This window comes from Catharus ustulatus, chromosome 7 (genome assembly GCF_009819885.2).
Source record: "Catharus ustulatus isolate bCatUst1 chromosome 7, bCatUst1.pri.v2, whole genome shotgun sequence".
In the NCBI taxonomy this organism is placed as follows: domain Eukaryota; kingdom Metazoa; phylum Chordata; class Aves; order Passeriformes; family Turdidae; genus Catharus; species Catharus ustulatus.
Window position 1 is genome coordinate 35,599,390 of NC_046227.1, and position 26,700 is coordinate 35,626,089.

The 26,700-nt window shown below is 39.6% G+C and overlaps 1 protein-coding gene across 1 annotated transcript in view; it reads left to right on the forward strand.

Annotated features, from left to right (window-relative positions):
* The first annotated feature begins 14,673 nt into the window (after positions 1-14,673).
* KYNU (kynureninase) overlaps positions 14,674-26,700 on the forward strand; it is a 67,027-nt gene continuing 55,000 nt past the window's right edge. Inside the window, exon 1 of the mRNA XM_033065018.1 lies at positions 14,674-14,750. Within this exon, the coding sequence (XP_032920909.1) occupies positions 14,718-14,750 (33 nt within the window). The 5' untranslated portion in view covers positions 14,674-14,717. The remainder of the gene's footprint in view (positions 14,751-26,700) is intronic.

The window sequence follows — 26,700 nt, forward strand, 5'->3', positions numbered from 1 at the left end:
TTTTCTTAAACCATAATCAATATAGTCTTCCTTTTTTGTTCTTGTTGTTTGTTTGTTTGTTTGTTTGTTTGTTTTGGGTTTTTGATGTTTCTTTTGCCACCTCTCTGGCATCTGATAATGTGTGCAGATCCAGCACTCACAACTGGGAATGGATTGAGGTATTCCAAGGGAGGAGACAGGCATAGAACTGCTGGGGGACTGTTTAAAGTTTAATTAAAGAAGGAAACTTGAACCAGGGCTGTAATTTTATAGTGGTTTTCAGAGTTCACTAACTCAGGAAGTTTAACTAAATCCTTGCAGAAGGCAAGATAATCCAGCAATCAGTAACAAGACCTCTCTTCTTGAATGTGACAACAACTGAGATGGTGACTTAGGTAAAAAAAAGTCATTATTTGAGTATAAAAAGTCTGTATATGATAAAAAAAAATTCCTTTATGGCTCTGAACATCATGTATTTATTTACAATATGTCATTATTATTTCACAGTCTCATGCACTAAGCAGGAGCAAACTGAAGAGGAATCAAAAACTTGTGGTGGTAAAATCATTAATAATAATAATAATAATAATAATAATAATAATAATAATAATAATAATAATAATAATAATAATAATAATAACAATAATAATAATAATAATAATAATAATAATAATAAATAATTTGGGAGGTCTGGCTGGGAAGTTTAACCTAACTAAAAGAACATCGGTACTACCAAACTCTCTGATTGTTTCTGGCTCTCAGTTCTGAGCTTCACCATCCAGGCTCTGCCACTCCTGGAGGCTCCACAGCAGCCACCACTCTGTGTCATCACATTTCTGTCTGGTTCCTTCTCACATAACAAAATATTTAAGAACTCTGGTTTTATTACCATTGAAATTATTGTTTTTTCTTTCCTCTTTCTGGCTTGTTTCCTGAAACAACTGTAGAGTGTATTTCCAGTTTCATTGATGTCTTCCACTTCCCATGAATTACCTGGAGAAAATCAGTTTAATTATTTCTGTGAGCACATTTCTTGTCTAAAGGATGCAATGTTTTACCCAGAATCTCACCAGTTCAGGAAGTTCCTCTCCAAGCACAAGTCACAGAATACAACTGATTTTCCACAGTGACTTTTATTTGGTTGTTTAACTTCTGAAATTCTTAAAAAACCCCTCCCTTTTTCAAGTACAAATGTGTTATTAATATTAAAGGAAAAAAACATCCATATTATATTGACAGAGGAAAGATGAGTATTATGAAGAAAGTATTCATGAATTTGCTTAATGGTCTTGCTGCTCCAGCTTTTGGATTAGATTGTTCTCATGGTGGGATTAAGAAACATCCACAGAAATAAAGGGCAGGAGAACCTGATGAATATTAACAGAACCCAGACAGCTCCAGGTAAAAGCAATGATGAACCTGCCTGCTCTACCTATGCCAAAGCCCCAGAAAGCTCAGCTTACCACTCCTGCCACCCAGGTGACAAGGTTTATGCAGTATAAATTGCCAAAGAAATCATAGTCAGGCTGCATAAAATACAGCATCAAGTGAAACACAGTCAGAGTGCCTGCAGTACCATGAGAGGGATGGCAGGAATTATTTATTTATGAGTTTCAATCATTAACCATGTTATTTTTTAAACTATAGGTTAAATTTGGAGAACAGAAACTTTGGTTTATCTGTAGCTCAAGTTCTTTTAAAGGAACTTTTTATTTCTTATTTTTGTTTGTTTGTTTATAAGTTTAGTTTTGTAATTTATTTGAGACAAAATAACTAATTTTTTACTAACAAAATTAATTTCTTAGTGATCCATAGACAATTCCTTCTGCATGGGACAAGTGGCTTTTCTGTTTTATGCACTGCATTACAACTTTAGCATAAATTTTTATTTACACATACAATGGTTCCCTGAGCTAAATTAGAATTTCTCATATTTTCTCAAAGGAGCTGGAAAAGGACCATTTGGTGAAGTTATCTGAAAATATTCTCAGTGCCACTGAGAATTTGCCTTTAGAGGAAAGCCCTGACTTGCCAAGGGAGTTCTGGTATGGAATTCAAGCCTTCTCCTCATTCAGCCCTGCAAAGGAATAAGGGAGCTGGGATTGTCCAGCCTTGGGAAGGCTCCAGGATGATCTTAGAGCCCCTTGCAGCACCTAAAGAGGTTCCAGGAGAGCTGGAGAGGGACTGGGGACAAGGGATGGAGGGACAGGACACAGGGAATGGCTCCCACTGCCAGAGGGCAGGGATGGATGGGATTTTGGGAACTGGGAATTGCTGGCTGGGACAGTGGGCAGGTCCTGGCACAGGGTGCCCAGAGCAGCTGTTGCTGCCCCTGGATCCCTGGAAGTGTCCAAGGCCAGGCTGGACAGGTCTTGGAGCAGCCTGGGGCAGTGGAAGGTGTCCATGGGCAGGGGGTGGGATGTGATGAGCTCCAAGACCCCCTCCAGCCCAACCCATTCAGTGATTCTGTGATGTGAGCCAAGACACAATTAGAACAAAACCCCATCAGGCTGCTCTGCCTGGGGATGCTCTAAGGGAAAGAGTAGAGAGGTGAATATAAACAGCATTTTCCCTCACAGGGTGCTGAACTGCGCCACCCCACCAGCAGAGCAGCTTCTTCATCCACCTTCCCACCCTGCAGAAAGTTCTGTGCTCTGTGCTTGGGTGCCTGCTGCACTTTTGGGTTTGGTTTTGCCCTCCTGCCCAGCCCTCCCTGCACCCCATCCGCTGTTACCGCGGAAAAGCAGCGCCGCTCCTGCACGGGGAGCCAGGGAAAGTTGCAACTGCACTTAAAATTCATAACAGAGCTTGTTCTGTGCTGACCTCCCCGTGTAGACAAGCCCTTTATGAGATCATCTGCAGTTTTGATGATAATGGCGGCTTTATTTTCTTCTATTAGGCCTTGGGGTGCAAGAGCTATTGTAAATCCTCTTGCACTTGTGCATGCTATTGCTCCTTATTTCCCTCCTAATTCACAATTCCTATCCCCTAGACCAAAATACTGATGTAAATAAGCTTTTTATTTTCATTTTTCAAAGTTATAGCTCTGCAGAGTAGGAGACAAAAAATCTACACATTTTCTTTTTTTTGGGAAAAGCGTTTTGTTGGGTTTTTTTGAGTAGGAGAGCTTCATATAACAAAGGTCAAATGCTCCCTCTCACATTTGATTCATTTAATAGCAGGATGCTCTTTCTGGCCATCTGCTTATTGTTGAATTAATTGTCAATTAATTGTCTCTTAATTGAAGCATTTGTTTCCAATTTTCAATGATTAGCAGGGTATTAAACAAGAGAGGTCAACACAATTTAGGAGAATGTTTTAAGTTTTGCATATAGAAGCTGGGAATTGTAGCTTTCATTAAACATCACTCTGGTATAATTTGTGTCATTAAAAGTGGCAATTTCAGCCAATTACCACAGCTGTTTTGAGTTTACTTGCTTCAACGATTCCTGATTCCAGGAGTCAAGAAACGCTGAACTCTCACTGTTCTCGCTGCTGCTACATCTGTTTAAAAATAGAATTAGTCATATAAGGAATGACTCAGAAAGTTGCTAATTTTTTACTTGAAAATAGAATTCTTTAATAATAATAATAATAATAATAAAATACAGATACCTGTTTATAAAGGCAGACACTAAGCCCTAATTAAGTGGGTTTTAAGCTAAGCCAGGCTAAAAGTGAAAGGCTGATGGTGGTGGCAGCAAGAGCCAAGCCCTGACTGCAGCAGGGATTGTGAAAAGGTCCCACATGCCTCAAGGTGATCTGTGGGGTCCAAAAGGCGGCACAGAGACACAGCCTGGGGGCTGTGGAGGGTAAAACATGAAACCACAGAGAATTGAGCCCCAAGTCAGCCCTGCAGTGTGCAGCCCTGCCACCCCTGACTGATGAATATTGCACACAAACAGGGGGATTCAGCCCATGGCAGCTCAGTTTAAGGTTTTGTTTCTGTTTTACATTCCATTAAGTAATTTAAACGCTTAGATTGAATAAGGCCTTAGTCCCCTAATGCTTTATTAAATGGAAATGCAAGCTTAGGAAGATATGTTTTTTTTAAAAAAACCCCAAACTATTGTGTTTTATTCCCTACAAAGTCAGATACTAAAGAAAAGAAAAATAATGCTTTAGTTTAATTAAATCTGTAACTTTCTTAATCAGAGATTCAGCAGGTTCTGGGGAGATTTTTTTCTTTCACAAGCGGGATTTGATATTGCTTATCATTTTTTGTACTGATAAATTTTAGATAAATTTTGGTAAATTTAGAGCTGGGAAAGGAGGATCTATTCCCTCTGATTCAAAGTTGCTTTATTAACACTGCCTTCACCCCAGATGTCAGGATGCCTACAGGAGGGATCTGTTTTCCCAGTATCAATGCTTAGACAGAGGCAGTTGTGTACGTGCACTGATAAAACCATTCTTCTCTTTTGACCCTAATCACAGAGAAAGATCTTCCTAAGGCTGAGCTAACAGAGTTTAGAGATCAGAAATATCAGTGTCTGAGTAGATAACACTGATTACTCAAAGAATACAGCATGCCCTGTCTTATTTGATAGAGGAGAAATGAAATTTGATTTTGATGTTTGCACGCACTCAAGCTGTACGAGGTTGGATGTGCATCCATCTGTCACTGTGTGGGGACAATTTACAAACTCTGCCCATGCCTTGCTCAGTCTTGCTCGTCTCTTCTCAGAAGTAGAAAATGTTATATTCAGAATAACCTATAAATAAATACATATATATAAATATATTCTGTTTGGGGTTTTTTTTGGCCAGGATTAAATGCTAGAGAGATGGTGTATTTTGTTTGGACTCAGATGTTTACTATTTTTTATTTATATTACAGTGAGTTTTACAGTACTTTTAGCTAACAAGTTAAAAATGGAGATGCATCTTTCTCTCTACAAGACGTTTTTATGGTCAACTGTCCAATTAAGAAGGGACACCTAAATTATTTTTTCTTCTAACCTAGTAACTAACTACCCATGACTTGCAATACAGATATTTTTTATCTAATTACAAAATATCACCTAGATCCATGAAGAAGAAAGACAAAACTTCCACCTTAAAACTTTCCTCTTGTCTTTCTTATATTGTTATATTTTAAAACTTCAAATTCTGAGTTTTCCACCATGTGATATTATACATTTTATTTAAACTACACACCTTAGTGTGATCTTAGTTTTATCATTTAATTTTGGAAGCCTTTCCCACACCCTCAGGTCAAAAGCAATGCTCTTCTGGGGGTCAGTGCCTGTCAGCACAAAACTCAAAAATTCTCAGTTTCCAGGGTTCTGACATCTATAGGATAAATAAAGCATCAACAAATGTAAATGGTTTTTGATGCTGCCTCTTCTGAATTCTGCCAATTCCTGGGACAAGCTGGAAAAGGCAGCTCTGAGGCAGATGGCAGCATAGCTGCAGTGGAAGAAGGAACTTGGAGGTGCTCAGGTTTGGGAATTTCGGCTTAAATCCCGAGGAAATGAGTCCAAAATAATAGTAAAATGGGGATGCATTGTTCCTCCCCCGGCTCTGCAGTTTGTCAGTGAATTTCAGCTCTTGTGTGTGATGAGGATAAAGAGAAGGATGCTCAGGGAGAGTCCAGGTCTGGGTCAGGGTTTGATTGGGCTCACAACTCCTGCTCACTGTAGTTAGCTCACTGTATGATTCAGGGAACAACAGGGTGATAAAACCCCAAATTCCAGGCATGTCCTGTAAACCAGGAGCAGAGATAAATCTGCTCTTTACTCACATTTAGCTTGAACCAAAGAATCCAACAAATCTTTCCTGACTAAGCCCATGCTTAACAGCTGGGAGCCTGTTCTCACTGGGTCACGCCTGCTGGCTGAAAATGATTTATTTGTGATTTACATGAGCATGAGTGGAAAATATGGCCTGATTGCTCTCACTGAGTACTGCTGAGGTGAGTACAGTAAAGACAATTTAACCGTTCTACACCAAGGTCTTTCAAGAAAAAAAAAAAAAAAGTATATTAATGACATCACAAATTCATCAGGACTAAAGCACTGAAGTAGAGGATATTTGTTTATTTTTAAACAATAGGCTTTGTGGAGGTCCTCAGCAAATGCTGTGGAGAATAATCTTGCAGAGAATCAGGAACATTTAAAGCAAAATTTAAAAGGAATAGGACCATGCAGCTGTAAAAGAAGCATTATTTAAACTGGAAAAGCGTGAATTTTCTATTTGGTTGGACAGTCAGGAAAGTCTGTGTTCATTTATCTACTTATTTATTTAACACAAAAATAACTTTATATAATATACGCTAAAGTTCGGGATAAACCTTCCACTACAGAAAGTTTTGTTAATTGAATTGTCTAATAACCTAATTATCAATGTTGTATATTTGTCTCTGGAATAATTGCTCCCTGAATTGTTGTATAGCTTAAAATGACCTTTTTTCCTAATGGTTTCAAAGTAACATTTTGTTACATTTAAGAATTAGACTAGAATCGATCTTTAACCCCAAAATCTGACATTTTCCCCAAAACACTGGGTTCAGTCTCCGGATTAATTCAGATGAGAGACGGATCTGACTGCCAGCATCTCACTGACTAATCACAAAAATTTATAGGTTCACCATGAAAAAAATATAAATAATTATTTGCACCCCATGTACTAAAACCCAAGCTGTTGTGTTACATCAAGTCATGGAAGGAAGCAAACAAGATGAACTTCAGCTCTTTCCCTTTTGTTTTTTTCTTTTCATTTTTACATCATAATCTGGTCTACTACTGAGATGCTGTTCTGTCACTGGAAAAGGAGAACTGTGTCACCAGGAAAGTTCCAAAGGAGTGCTCTCAGATGCTTTAATTTACTCTGCATTCTTGCAAACTCATCTCTGCCCACATTACTATTATATTTCCCTCAAACTGAAATCAGCAATTTTCATCTTATTAGTGGAGCTTTAGCCTGAAGACAGTTTCTAACAAAGGCAATCCCTGCAGATACCCTAAATGTTCTAAATGCATCAAAATATCATTGTTTTCCTTTAAAACCCATCAGGCAAGGTTATTAATGAACTCCTTACAGACTTTGATTAATGAATCTCCACTGCTCATTCCCTTATGTCAAGCAAATTTCTGAAGCCTGTTTTTTTCTCCTCGCAATTTTGCAATACCTAATCTTTCAGAAAATCAATGCACACGGCTGTTAGTTTAATGTTGCTTTTTCCTGACATCCCTTTGAATTGGCAAACTGTTCAGCAAGACATAGAGACACGTGGGGTAATTCACTTTAAATGTTTAGGACCTCAGTGCATTTCTTGGAAAATTGAACACAAAAAAATTTGTGAGTTTTACCCTGGATGATATTAAATAGGTGTTCTGTTCCTGCTGTGAGTAAAACCCGTGCAGAAGAGAAAAATGTGGGATGTGCTGCCACAGTGTAAAAATTGTCTGGCTTGTCTAACAAAGGGCTTTATCTGTTTCAAAGCCATTGAGGAGAGAAATAATTTTAAATTATTGTACTGTATAGTCCTAGCATATAAAATCAGAAAAGTGTCAGCTACAGACCACTGGATGTAACAGGTGACTTGCTCCTCAGACATCTGTCAGTAATATCAGGATGTGTTGTGATAGAGTTGGAGTGACATAATAGTGGTGTCTTCCTGCTGACAAGTTTGAAAAGTCCTTGAAATTTATAAATCCTATAAATAGCAAATTCCTATTAAAAATGTTAAACTGGGAGGCATTCTGTAAGAAATCTCATTTTGAGAAAGAAATTGATATTCATCACAAATAAAAATTAGTTCTGGGATCGCTGAAAATAATCCTGGCTTCACTGCCTTGGGTATGTGCAAAAAAGTCAAATCCTGAATAATGTTGATATTTTCAAACACAGAATCAGTACAGACACTTTTCAAGGAGGGTCTCCCTGATTTGGAATCAGTCTTGAGCCTGATCAAAGCAGGATAAAGAAATAAAAAATAGCCAGGGCAGATCATAATAGTGAGATGAATAGCTATGCACATAGAGATTAAAAGATCCACTGGCTTTAGTTAATAACATAAACAAATTAAAGTATTTTTGAGATGTTTACATTGATTTTAGTACCACAGCTCCATATATATTCATAAAGCATATATTAGATACAAAATAACCTTATTGGCTAAGCAGTATTTTAATTGGGAAGGTAAATACTTCAGAATTAAGAAATGCTAAGTGTATAATTGTCTGCAATTTTATTTTTGTCCTTTTTACATCTGTTCTATACTAGCTCACTCAGGTGTTGCTGTGGGGCAGCAGCAGTGGTCAGAGTGTTTAAATTCCAAATTTCAGACTTTTTCTTAATTCTGACATCTGAAGTGGTGGTGATAAGTGTTCTTTAGCAGAGTTCTTTTGTTGATTTTTCAGCTTTCTCCTTTGGTGTTTCTCCTGTTCAGGACATGCTCAGTCTTGGGAAGGAGGTAACACCGTGATGCTGAGAGCTACAGCTCCTCCATGAACGTTCAAGTTCTGCTCTGGGAAGAAAACCAAATTAGGTGAAGTTGCCATGGTTTTTATAATTTTTAACATGTTTTCTGGAAGAGCTGTTTGCCCAGCAAAGCTGTTGTGAGCAGCTGCTCTTCTCGCTGTTTGAGTGAGATCCAGAGGATCACAGATTCTTTCAGGCTGGAAAAGACCCTTAAGATCATCAAGTCCAGCCATTCCCAGCACTGCCAATGCCACCACTGACCTGTGTCCCCAAGTGCCACATCCACACAGCTCTAAACCCCTCCAGGGATGGGGACTCCAGCACTGCAACTCTTTTGGTAAAGAAATTCTTCCTAAAATCCAACCTAAACCTTCCTCGGGACAACTTGAGGTTTCGATGGATATGGGGATAATGTTGGAGTTGTTACAGAATTCCTCACAACTGCTCATCCTGGAAAGGGAACAGCGTTACTGCTGGTTAAGAAAGGGAGCAGAAGCGTGTGGGACTTCACCCCAGAGCTCCTTAAATTCTCCTGACTCTCTGATGGAGTAGTGCTGTCACTGTGACTTGTAGATGAGATTCAGCTGCAGGCTGTGTTATATGTGCTGGCTAGGTACAAAGATAACATGCTCTACCTAACACATACTGTACAGAAATTCTAATCTTTTTCAGAGAAAAAGTGCTGTTGCAAACCTCCAACTAATTCCCAATGGACTTGCTGACATTATGATTGGGGTTTAACAAAAATTTCAAAAATGCATATTTCTGATATTTTATTTCGTTTATAAATTTTGGTGTAATTACCAGTGCCACAACAATAAAAGCACTGCATTATAAAATAAATCACGAGGAAAAAACACCTATGAAATAAAGGCCCCATAAAAGCACAGCTCCTTCTCTCTGTCCTGAGTTGGACCACTTAGATTACACAGAAGGTTCTGATTTAAATATATGTTTATTGTGTTTCTATAATCTCATTATAAAGTTAAAGAAAAAAATACTGAGAAATTCATTTGAATAGAGCCAAAGAAGACCAAACCTGAGAAATGGATTCCTTTGTAGCTCTTGGGATTGAATTTAAATTATGCTAAAGCACCTCCATTCCCTTCATTCAGAAGTGAAGTCCCATGTTTCCATCACAGACTCACCTTGGCAATGACTGAATTTTTGAATTCACAGCCAGAGAAGGTAACAGGGAGGAGGAGGCTGAGATTTTTAGTGAAACCCTTTTTATCTCTACTGAGTGCCAGGCAAAGACATTTGCTGGAATTATTCAGAGACTCTGAGAGGAGTTTGGTTATTAGAGCTGTTCAATAGCTGCTTTTGAAACTCTACAGAAAGTTTCATCTGAGAAGAGTGTGAGTCTCTCATGCTCACCATCCAAACCAGAGAGAACTGGAAAATCCAATTTATAAATAGGCTCCTTTAAGGTTGTGTTAAAACCTCATTCTGTGGGATGGTCATAATAGACATCTATGGATACAGTACATTTGGAAACTTGCAGCAAAAAGTTTTTAAATATGGAACAGGAAATATTGTGTTAAATATGGAACAGGAAAAAAAATCCTTGCAGCTTTATTTAACAAATTTTAAAGAATGAATCCTACAATGCTTGAAAGTATTTAAGGGTAAAATAAGGAATTTCTCACTGCAGTAAATAATGGGGTATTTCCTCTGAGGCTGCCTGGCAGCTGGTGCAGTTGTTTTCTATTTTTTTATTTTTGGTTAATGCTAATCCAGTGAGTTCCCTTGTGTCAGTAAGATGGAGGGCAGGCAAACGTGGCTGGGGGCTCAATCCAGCAATCTGTGTTATCCCTTGCCCAGCTGGCTGGAGCCTGGGAATGTTTTCTGCCTGTTTGGAGTCTGATTAAACTCAGATTTCTTGGTGCCAGTCAATGTGCACTTAATTTCACACACAGAGAGGAATATAAAATACAGAATACACTTCAAATACCAGCAGAGGACCCATATGCAAAAGTAGCATTAAATATTTTGGATTTTTTAACTTTGTCTCCTGTAAATTTGGTAAACCATAGTTCTCAGAATGTGGTTGCTGAGACTCAACCCATTGCATTGGCCCTGTGAATACAGAAATCTGAGTTAATTGCTCTGAGTGTGGCTCTGTGTGAATCCCAGAGTTGAGCTGGAGCTCTGGTTGTCCTCTGCATCATGGTTTTGCCTGATTTTTATGGATCAGTGCTTTAGTTATGATATTATATAAAGAAGAACAGACCTGGGCCTGCAGTTTTGAAAGGAAATGAAAATAGAAGTGGTTATGGACAAAAAGTGATATGAAAAATGATTTATCTTTGCAGTAGAAAAGACATAGTTACTGTGATTTTTGATGTCACTGCTCTTTGCAAGACTCACTTTTGGAAACACAGGTTGGAGAATGAGAGAATAAGTGTGCTTAAAAGGCACATCAGATGGTTAGAAATGCTATGCAGCATTTTGTCAAATCATGTTTTTCCTGTATTGCTTTCTCTCACTACACACTAAAAAAATCTCTTCTTCTTTTTTTTTTTTTTTTTTTGGGCCAGGCAAAGCACAACAGCATTTCTGGGAATCTCAAAATTTCTGTGCACTCAGGGATTGTGTTGTAGAGCAAAGTGTGATCTAAGTGGCCCATAAACACCCAGTCAAAATCAGTGAGAGCACTTTATCTCACTTTTCTCCCACCTGTTGGATCTTTTCTTTTGTGTCCTGATAACACCAAGGTGGCCCATATGGCCCCTCTTTTACACCTTTGCAATTAATGCCTTTTGATCACTAGTATCACCTCAACAGAATATGTTACTTCTGAGGAAAATTCAAAGATATTTTTGCTGCATCTTTAGAAAATTCCCAGCATGTGTCTCTGGTAGATCTTTTTCTTCTTCCTCTTCAATAGCAAACCCCAAAAAGCCATGTGAGTAAACTGAGTGCAGATTTGTGACTGTTGTTCCTGCAGAGTAGGTGACTGTAATCTTTTAGAGTAAATTCCAAAAAAAAAAAAAATGAACGGCACCAATAAATTTGGTGTTTTACAATAAACCCACTCAACATGTTCATCTTTTATATAGTCACTGTCTAGAAGAAATATCCATGGTGAGTAGTTAAGACACCCCTGTAAGGCACTAGAGCAATATGCTTTCTATTTTCAATTAGGACAGCCAAGCAATTTTATTCTTTAAGGCTACCATAAAACCTAAAAAAAAAGAAAAAAAAAGAAGAAAAAAAATCTAAATGAAAGGTATTAAATGGTGAAGTTACATAAAGGTGTGTTTCATTAAGGTCTTACTGGAAGGTGATTCTGTTTTTTAACTCTTAGTGTATTTCTGAAGGTGTGGTATAAATCTGGGCAATTTCCACTGGCACTGAACAAGCCTTGCACGTTTATTGCTTAATTGAAGATAATTGGCCTGGCTGTAGAAGTGTGCACCTGGCCATTCCAAGATCATGACATCTAAAGGTTAAGTATCACTTCCAGTAAAATCCTCTCGGGGAATTCAGAATTTGCAAAGCAAAGTTTGGTAAGAAATCCAATTTTCTCGCTGACCGCGATTTTTCTGTTTTTTAATTTAAGGTTAATACAGCATTTGAATTTATTTATAACACATCTGCCCTGACCAAAAATTTTTATTAAAGCACTTAATGTCACTTTAATAACTGCATTCATTTTGGGCTTTTTTTCTGAATGGCTTGTGAATTGTTAAAGCTCAGTATAATGTAATTATTTGAAATAGAATAGGACAATAAAGATATTATTCCATTAAGACAGAAATAATAGGGAAAAAAAGCATAATGTTTCCATCAGCAAATTAATCTGATTATTGGACAAAGCAAATTGTGAAATAGCTACTATTCAAAATCACTATATTAAGAAATTCATAAACATTTATTTAGCATTGCCACCTCAAGACTATCTACCATAATTTTATGGCAATACAGATATGATATAATTTATTTTGTGTGCCACTGTAAGAAACACTGTGACTGAGTTAACTCTCAGCTGGCACTAGATTGAGCTTGATTCCTGTGTGGGCAAACTTTATCAAAAATATAAACATTTCATCTTCCATCTGTAGGTTTGGCATGGGGACACATAGGATTTTCTACTTCTCCATGTACCTCCTAGAAATGAAATATATTAACTTGTATCACAGTTCTATTAGAAAGCAAGATTTTTGGGTATTTATGGCTGAGCTGTAAAACTTGTTTCTGAGTGAAATGCACAGATTTCCATCTTCTCTAACAAGTTTGTCTCTCCCATTTTCAGACAGAACCAATTTGTTTTATGATATTGTGTGGTTTTGCTCTGCAGTTAATGGGTGCAAACACACCATGAAAGATTACAGTGTAATATGAGCATCTCTGTTACCTCAGGTGAGGGTAAATCAGGCAATTTCTGGTTTGCAATTAGATTGAAAGGCTCAAGTTAGCACTGAATATGTCATCCCTTCACCCCTCTTCTGTCTGTGCAAACATCCCTGCTTCTCCCACATAAGCCAGCAGTTCAAATTTGAGTGACCTTCTGGACAGCTGGATAATGAGTTGAAAGGTAAGGTAGACTAAACTGAAAAAAAAAATAGAAAGAAAAAAAAAGTAGATAATTAATTTTAAAACAATTTTTAAACAACTTGATAATCGGTGTTGGCACAAGAGAGGTGCTGGAAGTACGTGGCCAACACAAGAGGAGATCTTAAACCTTCATAAAACTGTGTGTTCAATTTTATTTCTTTGCCATAGCAAGGCCAAAAGTTTCATTTCAAGGGGAATGGGGAAGGATTTGCACTCTTTTCCCAGTGGCATGTACTGTACATCTTCAGTTTTCATCATGTTAGGAGATGCCAGGGATCATTTATAGCCACATGAATAATTAGAAAATGTTCCTGTGCAGGTTTTCTGCTAACCACATTTGTCCTTCTTTAGTCAGGGGAAAGAGAGGATTAGAGAATGCCATTTTCACAACACACTGTTTATTGCTCCAGTATCTGATAGCAGACTTTAAAACCAACCCCCCCACCTCATTACTGAATGGGTGCTAAGACATTGATATTTAAATATAAAATTCCATTTGTATCTACCTATATGTGGGCTGTTTCCATCAGGGATACTTTCCCAGAATATAATTTCCTCACTTATTAGTTGGATTTTAATTCAGAAGTTATTGTCCTATGGACCCCATGACTCAATTTCTTTGTGCATGGGGTCACTGCCGGTTCCTGATGGGAACCTGCCCCTCTGCAGGGCAGAGTCTCCTGCAGGAGCAGGAAAACCTGGGTCTGTGGCTGTGCTGAGTGTGAGCAGCACAATCATCAGTGGTATCACTGCAGCTCTCAGTGGTTTCTGACTGGTTTCATGAGTAGTGCTTCCTGTGGCACTGAGGTTTTCTAGCTCAACATATAAATATATTTTTTTTTTTTCCCATAAAAATAACCTTCTGGAGGAGGCAGGGTATTACTCCAGCAGTGAAATCCCTAAGACTCACACTGGGAGAACATGAAAGAGGTTTTATTGGTGGTATTTATAGAACTTTTCCACTAGAGGAACTGTAGAAAAAGCCCATGGTGAGGCTGAGAGCTTGGCTGACAGGAGTGGCTCTTACCTTAGCTCTGCTCTGAGAGGCTTGAAAATAGTAATATTTCTATGTGATAGAGAAAAAGATTAGGTATTGATTAATAACAGTTAGGGATAACCCACAGGGATATGTTATTCCAATCACCCCTGAGACATCAAAATTATGGTGCTGTCTTTAGTAAAGCTGTAATAAACTCTGTTTTCAGACTTTTGTAATGGAGTGCAGAGGAATATCTGAGGGCATTTTTGGGTTAAGCCTGATATACTGCAGACATACCTCAACATGTATGCAGTCAGTTTTCAAATAGCTGAACTGCTTTTTTTTGGTCTTTTTCTTAGTTTGGTTTTGTTTCCTTTTTTTTTTTTTGCCTTTCCCCATATTTTTTCTTTTTTCTTTTTTCTTTTTTCTTTTTTCTTTTTTCTTTTTTCTTTTTTCTTTTTTCTTTTTTCTTTTTTCTTTTTTCTTTTTCTTAAAGGACAAATGCATTGAGAATTATACCAACCAGGTATTTTATTTTCAGAGGTGGGTTAATACACAAGCCAGAAAATCCTGATCAGAGTTTCAGTGCCTTTTATTAATGCAATCATTATCTGATATTTTTTTGTCCACGCTCATAGAGGTTGTCAGAGATATTGGGAACTTTCAGGATCTGAACTTCCATAATGAAAAGATGCATCCTTCTGCAAAAATTTCATCTCAAACTTAGGTCTACACTGAGTGTGAAGTCATGGCCTCATTTTTCAACACTTAAATGGGAGAAGGATGGTGGAGAGCTCACAGACAGGTAAAGCTGGTGGAAACACACACAATGGATGAGCCCTTGGTGTTAAATTGTTGGAAACTTTCCTCCAAGGTCAAGTGAAGCTTGCTTTCTGCCAGAAATGTGCAGCCTCTGCACATATGTCAGTAAACCATTTTCATGGGCTCTGTCTCTCAAAATATCTGGCTGGTATCAACTTCTTCAGCTTATGCCAGTAGGAAGCACATTTTGCCTTTACTTCATTAAAGTAAGATTGTAGAATAACCTTTCTGAGGCAAGAACTAGGTGAGAAATGAAAGAGGCTTTTGTTTTTTCATGTTTTAGCAGAGTATCTTCCACTACCTGTTGTGCAAAAGGTGTTGTGACTTCATGGAGAGCAGCACCTTCACTGGAGCTGGATTGGAGGGACCTGGCTGAGGGAGCTGGGAAGGGGCTCAGCTGGAGAAAAGGAGGCTCAGGGAGAACTTCTGGCTCTGCACAACTCCCTGACAAATTCCCAGGGGAATTTGGGATCTGCTCCAGGAACAGGGGGCAGGAGGAGAGGGAACGGCCTCGAGTTGCAGCAGGGAAGATTTATATTGGATTTTAGGGAGCATTTGCTCCCTGAAAGGACTATCAAACACTGGAACAGGGCAGTGCTTGAGTCACCACCCCTGGAGGTGTTTAAGATGTGTGGTTGTGGCACTTGGGGACGTGGGTTAATGGCAGACTTGGCACTGCTGGGGGAAATGTTGGACTCGAGGATATTAAGGTCTTTTCAATCTAAATGATTCAGTGATTCTAAAATCCTGGTTTGAACGACTCTGAACATGCCTGGCCTCATCCTGACCCAGCCAAAAAAGGATGGGGCCTTGCAAGAGAGAAGGTCATCCAGGAGAAGAAGTCTGTATCCAAGTTCAGGATACACCTTGAAAGGAATAAAGATATAAAATAGCTTTATTATGGACTGAATGTGGGGTTGGCCAAGAGGAAAGAAGTGTCTGTGTAAGAAAATTATCTCATAAGGGGAACAGTTTGGGCTCCCAGCCTGCATCTGCATCTGTGTCTGGCTGTCAGGATCCACAATCTCTGTTGGGATTTTGGGATTTTTTTTTTTTTTTTCATTTTATTTTTTAATCTTATATTTACATATATATGTACACAACAGGATGAGACTGCTGGAGTAGCTGTTTCTAAGCCTTTATTCCATTACAGCTATTATCCTTATTTTACAGAACTAAACAAAGGAGATGGAAACAGCTTCAGTCTCTTACAACAGTAGATGAAGTTTACTTTGTTACAAAGTTTTTTAACAACTTTTTTAGCTAATAGCATAATATTAAAAACTGACAAGTCTTTGTTTAGGTTAATTAATAAAGCTACACATACATCTTACTTTGAACAATGCTTGCTTGTAATAGCTTAAAACAATGGATAAAGGTTCATTAAGTTTACCTATTTTTACTATTTTGTTTAGTATCTATTTTTGAGGCCTATTTTTACACAGCTCATGATCTTATTGTTTTTTGTCCTTGCATCTTTGGCATTTTTGCATTTCTCCATCCTGAGATTTGCTTTCACACAGCTTTCTGAGAGTTTTATACATTTTCTATTTCCCACAACGAGCAGCAGTTCCGTTCCTCCTGAGCCACACTGAACCTGCCTGAAGTGCAGAGTGCTCTCAGCAAAGCTCTCTTTGCCCTGTGCTCACCCCAAATCCCTGCCTGCCAAAGGCCTTTCCTGCTCTCCAGGTGTGGCTCCTCCCAGCTCTCAGGATGTACAAATGCCCTGGTTTGGTCAGCAGTGGCCACCAGCCCAGGGAGGGTAAATCTGGATTTATCTCCAGCAGGTTTTGCAGCTCCCATTTGGAGGATTGCCCAGCATTTTCTGCCCACCAGCTGCTCTGATCACCCTTTCTGTGCCTGCTCCTGGTACTGCCTCCCACTCTAGGTTTTGGATGTGCTCAGTTCTTTAAGAATCTAAAATTCAGCTGTCTATAAATTCAATCTAAATCAAACATCAAGCATGGATCCTGCCCCAGGTCACTACAGTGCATAGGATACTCCCATATTTTCCTTTATTACCATTTGTATTTAAATAATTTTCCAGTTATCTGGACAGTCAAATAGTTAACCCAACAGATCTAGCATATAAAAATCATCAGTTGTGCATCTTCAATATAATCTCCTCAGTTATGCAATTTCACTGCTACCTATTTTAAAAAATATGTAGTATTTTAGGTTTAAAATCATGTTAAAACTGAATGTTCAAAACCTAGCAGCTTTCAAAAAGCCTCTGCCTTTTCAATCTTTTTTTTTTCTTTTTTTTTTGGGGGGAGAAGAAAATACAAGGAACTGTGGCAAATAATTAAACATTCTAATTTGAGATAATCTTTGATTAATGAAGAAACTGCTTTCAAATGCTCTTCTCTGGCTCTAATAATTGATCTCTAATTGTCCCATCTAAAGGTTATATATTGCCTTTCCTCCTGCTTGTGTCCTCCTAATGCCTTATAACTCAGATCAAGCTATTAGCAATGTTCAATAATTCCTCTGGAAAATGCTGTGAACTTTCCAAAACGAAAAAAAATAAAAAAATAAATTAGTTCTTTCTAAAACCAAGTTTAGTTTCATAGCAGTTCTGAGACTCTTGAGAAAACCACAGCAAATAATGACACAAACATGATGTGCATTTTTTCAGTTCTAAATTATTTAAGAATTTGCATCTAAACTATTTGAGGATGTTGGACATGGGAGGTGTGGGAGGATAACCTAATTAAAAATAACAGAACAGATGCTTTTTGTTCTCTTGCTGCACACAGACAGGTGGTGGATTTGCAATAAGAGCCTTCATGCAAAAATTGGAAAACTGTGGAATTTAGGATCTGGTGAAGTGTTTGTGATGGTAGAAAAACTCTGGGTTGTTACAAAGGAATTTTACTTGGATCTCTAACAAGGTGGGACAGCTAAACATTTATTTTATTGTTTATCTGAGACATGAGGCTTTTCATAAAGTGTTAATTCATTTCTGGAATAAACTGCATTTAAATCTTATTCTGCTTTAGTTAGACAAACCCTTTTAACCTGTTGCTTAGCAGAGTTCATGTTGTAAAGCCAAAGAAATATGGCTAAACTTCTTTGTTCTTCCTACTAGATATTGAATTATGTTCCCTAAATGTTTGTGTGTGTCTGGTGCTTGACCACAGCAGGACAGCACCAAAGGCTTTTGATTATCCAGCACATTTTCTTCATAGTTTGATATTAAAATATGCATAAGGTACTGGCATGAGCACAGGTTTTTTACAAATATGTCTAATTAATACAATTTGAAACCATTGTTGCTTTCCTTGCTCCTGAAATTTCCAGTCCAATTTCATTGAAAAGTGAAATACTTATTCATGTGCTGCTTTCCCCAATTTTGGCTTAATTGTTTCCAGTCTGTAGAGCCCGGCTGTCTGGAGATGTTTATTACCAAGTAAATGTATTCTGCAAGGAGAGAGCCTGGCTAAATTGCTGGAAAGAAAAATTCTACAGTCTGACCTTATCAAGGCAGGATCCAGAAGGTTCTACTTTTTCATTTTGACTGCAGACTCTTGGTGAGGCTGAAAACAATCCAAAGAAGTTAACTAAAGTCTATCACAACAGTCAGTGGTTCTGGGGAAAGGGAAAAAAAGAAGGGGGAAAAAAAAAAGCACTGTCAAACACTTATAATCCATCCTACAGGATAGCAGAAAAAGTGTTACATATCCTAGAATGATACAAAGATATTTTCTTCTCGCTTTGGAAAATACAAATATCTTCCAGGCAAATGCACTTGGTATTTAGGGAATCTTTTAATATACTTTAAGTATATGATAACACAAAAATGAGAGTGCAGCATCAAAGTGTTCAATAATCTATTTTGAGTGATCTTTAGCAACTCTCCTAAGCATTTATAGCTTGCTGGAGGGAAATGCATTTTTCAAAGATCATGAGCTGTCCCTATGGAGACCTGTAACCTTCCTCAGAGCAATTCAGCACATCCTGATGGGTCTGATCACAGCCCAGGGGAGACAGCCAGTGGGAAGGAAATGCTCTGGGAATACTAATGGAGCTCTGTGCCTGCTGAGTCACCGCCTGGAAGCAGGGAGGGGGCAGAGCAAGGGTTATTTGGGGATTATAAATATCAATATGGAGTTCAGCATTGGCCAAAGCTCTGTTTATACCTTACCCGGTCTGCGGTTTGATTTGCTGCCTAATCAGTTTATTAGTGAATCAAACAAAGATAAAATCTGTGCTCAGGGAGGGCTGGGAGGTTCAGCTTTGAGCTGGGGAAAGAAGAGTGAGTGTGTGGACAGCAAATCCTCCTGGAGCAGCACAAGAACCTGCACTTGTTCTCCAGACAGAGTTTGGTACTGATGTGTCGTTCCTGTGCATCCTGCTGGGTTTGTGAATAAAGCTCAAGGTTTTCTCCTCACCTCTGGCCCTTGGCAAGAGCCTTGCTGTGCCCTGGTGGCCTTAATTTAAGCTTGTTGTTTTTCTCATGTTATTTAGCATTGGAGTGTTTTCCAGGATTTTCAGCTTTGCCAAGGAGAATGCCACTGCTGTTAAACCTGCTCAGAGAGAAAGCTGCAGAATGAGTTTATTATCACAGGATAAGTGTGGCTGCATCCCTGCCCTAGGCCACTGCTGGCCTCCCTCGGGTATCACACACCCCACACTGCTGCCTGCCACCATCCTTTATGTGCTGTTGGTTCCTCTGCTCATTCCAGGCCATCCAGAACAGTAGAGCACTACTTAAATCAGGCAGAGCCCAACCCTGCAATTCCAGCTTTTGGAGGGTCCAGACCCACATGATGCTTCATTAACCTGTACTGTGCTATGAGTGGCCTTTGGACTTTTATTTTATTTTATTTTATTTTATTTTATTTTATTTTATTTTATTTTATTTCACTTTCCGTACAGCCCACATGTAGTACAAGCTCAGCTTCTTATTTTCTGTCCTGCCTTTCTTCCTCCTCCCCTCCCTGAGCCTTGTTCCAGGTGTTAACTGCTGCAAGAGCTTAAAAATAGGAGTGAAAAGTGTGAAGTGCATTCACTTTTATGGAGCTGCAAACAAGGGACAGGGAAGGAGGGGAAAGGCACCGGGATCGTTTGTCTGCCTCAGCTCAGTTCATGTCCTCAGCTATTTGTCAGCCTGCAATGGTGTGAAGAACATCATAAAAGATGTTCTGCACAAACATTTAGGCCAAAAGGAAAGTTCTGGTTGTTGTTATCCCATTGCATCTAGCTGTAGCTGGTGTCTGATTTCCCCTTTCTCAGAAGCTCTGTGACCACAGGCAGGAAATGTGGCACAGGCAGATGGAGAAGTTGGTGGCTGTGCTGTTCTGTGGGATCTGGACACACAGCTCCTCCCTGGGTGCTAGGTAGAAAGAAACACCTTTGAGAGCACCTTGCAGAAAGAGCAGCTAGGAGGTTTGCTGGAAATCCATCCCCAAGTTTGATTTTTAGGATTTTATAGCACAGAGCAAGCAGCTGCCATGAGAAAAGGGGGTGCCATGAGAAAAGGGGATTTCACATCTCCCATTTTTCTTTCAGTCTCTCAAATGCCCCCTTGGCCATCACATTGGTGCTCCCTCAGGAAGGGACAGGCATGTCCCCCCTCCTGTCCCTGCCTTTGGTAAAAACCACTCCAAGTGTCCTTGTTGTGTCCAGAGCAAGCATTCAGACCAAATATTTGACCAGAGCTGGGGGAAATTTCCTATTCTTTGCAAAACATTAAGATCAACAACAGTGATAACCCATTCCTTATAGCAAGATGCTTAAGAAAAAAAAAAAAAAAAAAGCAAAACAAAGCATGTGTGCATCCAGCCTGGAAATGCAGGTGAGGGCACCTGAGGTACAGTCATCTTTTATTAGTAGCAGCTAACTTGGAGAGACACAAGGAAATTTCATCTATTCAAAATATGTTCTCCTGCTGTTGCAGCTAGCATGGAGCTTTCAGAGCCGTGGGGAGTTACTGCTCTTGTTCCCTTTACGTGGAAATCACTTGACTCTCATTCCTTTATTGTCCCTCTCTGGGTATTACTGTTATCAGTGCAGTAGTGCAATAGTTCTCCTTAAGTGTTACTGCAGAAAAGTAAATAATTTCTTATTACTGTGATTTTTTTTTCTTTATTTCATAGAGGCGCTACTTTGAGAATGGATTTTAAAGGACAAGTATTATGTTTAATGACTCAGAAAGAAATAAAAATTATTACTGATACAGAGCCTGAAGAAAAACAATATTAGGAGCAGGTCACATAACAGGAAAAACTCATATCTATTTAGATAAGATGTGCCAACAGTCTGACTGAAAAGAAAATAGGGAAAATCCATTCAGACAGGGAGGAAGGTTTCAGGAGCTCATTTTGGCTACTCAAAGGGTAATTAATTATTTAGCAAGAACTACTAATGACTGCTTCATAAATAAATAAAAAATATAAACACTGGATCATCATTATAGAGAGTTAAGTGTCTATAAAGTAAAGTTAAATGGACTGAGGGTTTTTCAGTCTTAATCAGAAGACTAAAAGTTAAAATCAGACAGTCAGAGCAATCCACTCCTGCAAAAAGGCCAAGTACACATGTTCCCTTCAAATAACTTCAGAGGGAAAAAACAACTGGCTGGGGTCTGAGGGGGAGGGAGGAGAACCAGTTAAGTGAGGGCAGGCATAGGGCATCCTCATCACACAGGGCTGAGATGTGACCTCAGCTAACCCAGGAGCTTTGGGCAGAGCAGGGGTGTCGATGGAGTGGAGAGAAAACAAAAGTGATAAGAAAGTTGTTATAGCAAGCTCAGCAGGGAGGAGACCAAAGGTTTTGTGCTGCTGTTTACTGAGCGATTGCTGTGAAGCCTGAGGTGAAATGCATCGTGCCATCACAAGGTGCAGATGGCATGCTTTAAAAACTGGCTGTGGGGCTTGCCTTGTAAATACAGACAATCCTGCTTTTTCTGAGCATCTGTGCCTGAGCCAGCTCCGTGCTGCAGGTGCAGTGTGTGCTGCTGGGACATATCACTGCTTTGCTGCTCCTTTCCACAGAACCACGGAGTTTTCCTGCCCCAGGGTCCTCCAGGGCGTCTCATTGTGGGCAGGACCTGCCTATTCCTGTTAAAGGGGATCCTTCTTTGTTTGCTGGATTATTTTACCCCCTTGACAGCAAGAAGGCTCAGGGCTGGCAGTGCCAAGGCAAGCCTCCATCACCTGATGGACCCAGTGTCTGGCAGCCCATCTGGCAAGGGCTGAGCTTGCTTTAGGGTGCCCTTGGTTATTTGTTGTTGTTACAGGCTTCAGAAGAAGGCATATGCTTTGTCAAATTAATTTGTGACAACTTTTACAGGTGCTCCTGTGGAAAAGCTCGCACAACTCCTTCCAGCCAAGGGACAAGGCTCCCATGGCTGGGGCTCCAGAGGTCTCTAGAGGGGCAGTGATGGATGGCAGATGCCACAGCAAATAATTGGGAGGGGAGGATGAGATGAAGCAGTGTCAGCACACCTGAGGATGTGGCTGGCTGTGGGTGGCTCCATGTGCGTACAAGGTAAGGAAGATGTTGGTGTGGAAATGTGTTTTCCTGCCCCACATACCCCACACACCCCTTAGTTACAGAGATCCTTTTATTCTGCTTTTTCCTTCTCTAAACTGTCTCCCTAACAGTTCCTTTGAGGGGGTGAGTTCTGAGCTGCCTTTGTTGCACTCTCTGCCTGCTCCCTGCCACACAGACCTGTGCTGCTGGGACTTTGGCCATCTCCTATGGCCTCACTCCCTTGTACATTGGTCTTACTGTAACTTACAGCAGCTCCTTCCCCTCCTCTGGCTGCTTCACAGCAACACAGAAAAAGCAAGCAAACAAAAAAACCCAGACCATTTTACTTGTTCTGCAGCTTAAAAGAAAGAAAAAGTATCCAAGTTGTATGTTAAGCCTTGAATTTAGGGGTAAAGGATTTTGTCTCTATTTTCCTTTTATTCCAGCAGAAGGGTTGAGAAGAATAGCTGGGAAGAAGGGGTCAATATTCCAATTCTCATAAAAGTCTGCAAACATATGGCCTTTGCCAGCACAGCTGCTTTCCTGCCACCGTCGACAATCAAGGTTAAAATGCACGATGCTCACTCAGAGGGAAATGCAGTGGGAAAATTTTCACTGCACTGTTTGTGTAGCTTTATTTCCAAAGGCAAATTGAAAAGTTGCAGTGTATTTCAGCTTGGTTTGACCTAAATGGCCAACCAAACAAGAAATAAATACCCTCCTGGGCTGAGTTTGACTTTGGGTCCCTTCTGCTTCAGTAGCTGAAGTGCTCCAATCTCCTGCTTCTTTCTCAGACCAGATTCCTGGTAGGATAAAGTTTCTTAATCAGCAGTCCCATTGTCTTGCTGGTGGAGCAAACAAGCTGAGTTAGTGGGGAGCCCCAGAAAAAGTCATTTGACAGTGCAAAAGAGGGCAATGATACTGCAGGAACTGATGGATAGAGGTCAGCTCTATTTTGGGTCAATATTAAGTGTTCTGTGCGGTTGTTTTGTTGGGCTTTTTTCTAGCAAAGAAGATGAAATGTTGCAGTTCAAGAGTGTCACATCTATTGGTGCTTACTGAAAATGGAAATCCAGATAATAAACAAGCATTACTGCAGGGGTCTGGGCACACAGAACTCCAGGATGGAGATGTATCTCTGAATTACATTTTTAGTCCACAACTCTGACCCTTCTGCCCCTATATCTCTCCTCATCTCCTCACTGTTCCGTTATATATTTTTTATTTTTGTGGGGTTTTTTTTTCCTTTTTTTTTAACCTTCCTCTGAAGCTTCACAGAGGCTGGATGGAAACATATTTTTTTGTATTTTCTTGTTCCACATTCCTGTGTTCTCACTGTGTGTAGGAATGGGTGTCCCTAAAGCTTGAATGGAGGGGATTGAGCAAACACGTGGCTGTTTGAGATAATATTTATAGAGAGCAGAGAGAGAGAGATCAACCCTGTCCATTCCTAATTTCACCTTTAATTCTTCTTCTCTTTTCCACCCTGGCAAATCTGCATTCTGTGTAAACTCCCACCACTCCCTCTGCCATGTGGTTGCAAACAGTGCTGACCTCTTGCTGCTCTGCTGTCGATTGTCTCCTTCATGAAAGTGAAAGAGTTTGGTCTGAAACCACTTTCATTATAACCATGTTTGCTTTCCCATGCCCATATGGAGAGGGGTGCCTTCATAATTAGATCAGAGCTTTAAATTTTGCCATGGTGACAAAGGAAAAGATAATAATAGGAGAAATAATTACATGTACACCTGGTTTTTGGTTAACTCAGAGAGTGTGTGGCTGGTGGGGTCAGAGTCTGGGGAGCCAGGCACGTGACTGTGGCTGTTTCTCCATGCAACAAGGAGTTATTTGCTCAGGAGTTTCATCACCCCCTCCCAGGAAGGGCTGCCGACCACAGGACAACGTGGTTCCACTGCAGAGGAGAAAAGATGATTTTTCTATGTAAAATTACTTTTAGCACCACAGAGCTTCTTGACATGAAGGTCAATAAGTGCCTAAATTACTCTAAGTAACTGAGTTTATTATAATTCCTCTCTGTCACATTCCTTTGCTGCAGCTGTGACACTGTGCTGTATAACTTATTTAATTATACAGTGGTGGTTGCTGCTGCGTGTCTGTTGTTGGGGATGTTATGAATATTTAGATTTTTCTTTCTCTCCAGTTCCGTAATTTAAACAAATCCACTGAAGTGTATTTAACCTGAAGTAATCTAGGCTGCATGCTGCTCTGGGCTGTGCTGTTTTAGAAACTTCCCTCTGCAAAATCATATTCAAGCAAAGCAATTTCTTTGGTGTAAAGATGGGAAGAGAATCAGCCCTTGCACGCTGGCAGTCCTGGAGTTCCTCTTTTGTTTGTTTTCTGAGCCAACCTCAATTACGGCGCTATTGGTGCTTCCAGTGGGTGTATTTTGACAGCCCGGACCTGTGCTGCAAACTTCCCCACCCACACGTGTGCACACCCCCAGTTTTCCTCCCCAAAGGGTGCATTTGGACAGCAGCCTCCACATATCAAAGGTCTGTGGGCTGAGCTGTGTTTGGCAATCTGGAGAGCGGCTATTGGAGGGCACAAAGTGCAGGGCAGGCGATTTCCACCAGAAGCCCTTTCCCCCCAGGATACTGACACAGCCTAAGTAGGGATTCACTGTGTGCCTGCCTGTGCTGGGTAGGAAGACTGTGAGTAACATCTTGGGATATTTAAAACAAAGGTTTAAGGGGAGGGTTCAGGGTTTTTTTTTTTTTTTTTTTTTTTTTTTTTTAATAAAGACATCAAGACAGAGGGGAGATCCATAAAGACATAAGCTGATCTAAACCAGGACAAATTATCATTCATATAATTAAGCCTAATGGACCTTCCTGAGGAGGTTTGATAAGAGGCCTTGCTAATATTCACTTTTTTATTATTTAGTTAGCAAATTATGCATAAAGGACAAAACTGAAATAATCACCCAGACACTTGTGCCTGACTAATTCTCATCCATTGTCTTTCATGACTTTAAAATGGGAAGTAAGTAGTAGAAGCCAATGTTTGATAGGGGCTGGTAAATTATGGAAAAATGACTGTTTTTCTTAATTTAAGTTGCATGTGATCTTTCTGAATATGCAAGATTGCCTATGGTCAGAATTGAGTTTTTACACTGAATCATGCTGTAGTATAAGCAAGTCCTGTGGAAGAGCAAAAGAGCAAAGAAAAAAGAAAAAAGTAAAAATATACTGACTTCATGTAATCTTAAAAGTCAAAAACTGTGATAAAGTTTCAAGGAAAGAAAGAAGAAAAGCTGGTCTAGTGGAAGGTGTCTCTGCCCATGGCAGGGATTGGAACAAAGCGGTCTTTAAAATCCCTTCCAACCCAAATCACTCTGGAATTATATGAAAACACCTGAGTGTCTTTTTTATCGAGTATGTGGAGAGACAAATTGTTTCTCTTAAAACATTCTTTTTTTTCTCTAAGCTGTATTAAAAAAAAAAAATCTGGTCTAGAGCCATGTTTATCAAAGTGGGAAATTTTTCACTGATGTGTCTGAATTTTAGTTTGAAGAGGTTACTGAATATTGTTTTCAATTACAAGGAGATAAATTGTGCTGTTCTTACACAAATGTGTTTACTATACATGTAGAAAACAACAAATGTCTCATTAATTATTGTAAATAATTGCACAGGAGCCTATTCTGAAAATAATAAAAAAAATACGGTAATGGCAGTCAGAGTTAATCGGGGTTGGAAAAGTCAACCCCAATCAATTCTGGGATTCCTCTCTATGAAGCCTAGCTCCCACTCAAAGGACAAAAGTACTTTCTTATGCTGGTCTCAGAATTGGATCTCTGGGATTTCATTCCCCAACAGGATTTTGATTGATTTTATTTTAGTAGTTTTATCTTATTTCATAATGTTTGTATTAAATCAGATACCCCTGAGCACTTAATCTTTTTTAACTTCTAGATCTTTGTATTTAATATTATATTTGCTGTCAAAATCTAACATCAGTAAGAATCACAATAAATGTAAGTCATGGATCAGGTGCAGCAATGGCAGGGAAGCAAAAGGCTGATCCAGGAATTGCTGTCTGTAATAGAGACACCCATTGACTCCAGTGAGGTTTGGGTCAGGCCTCAAATGGAAACAAAACCCCTCTGTGCTTGCCAGGTGGGTCAGTGGATGACCTGGGATATGGTGGCCATTAATCCACTGTAATAACTGGGTGTCCTTGATAAAAAATGGTGACTGGTGAGATAAATAATAGGAAGCTGTGCTGTGTTCATGGGGTGTAGAGCAGGGAATCCAGGCTGGATGAGAAGAATGTGGTTATGATATCAAATAGTCCTTCAAGCACCCTTATCATCCACCTCCTGGTCACAAATTTCAGGGCAGTTGCCCCAGTGGTGTCAGCAGAGGAATGCTGGAGGCTCTCAAACCCCCCTTGGGCTGTTTTCAGAATACTAGATACTAAAACTCCATGGT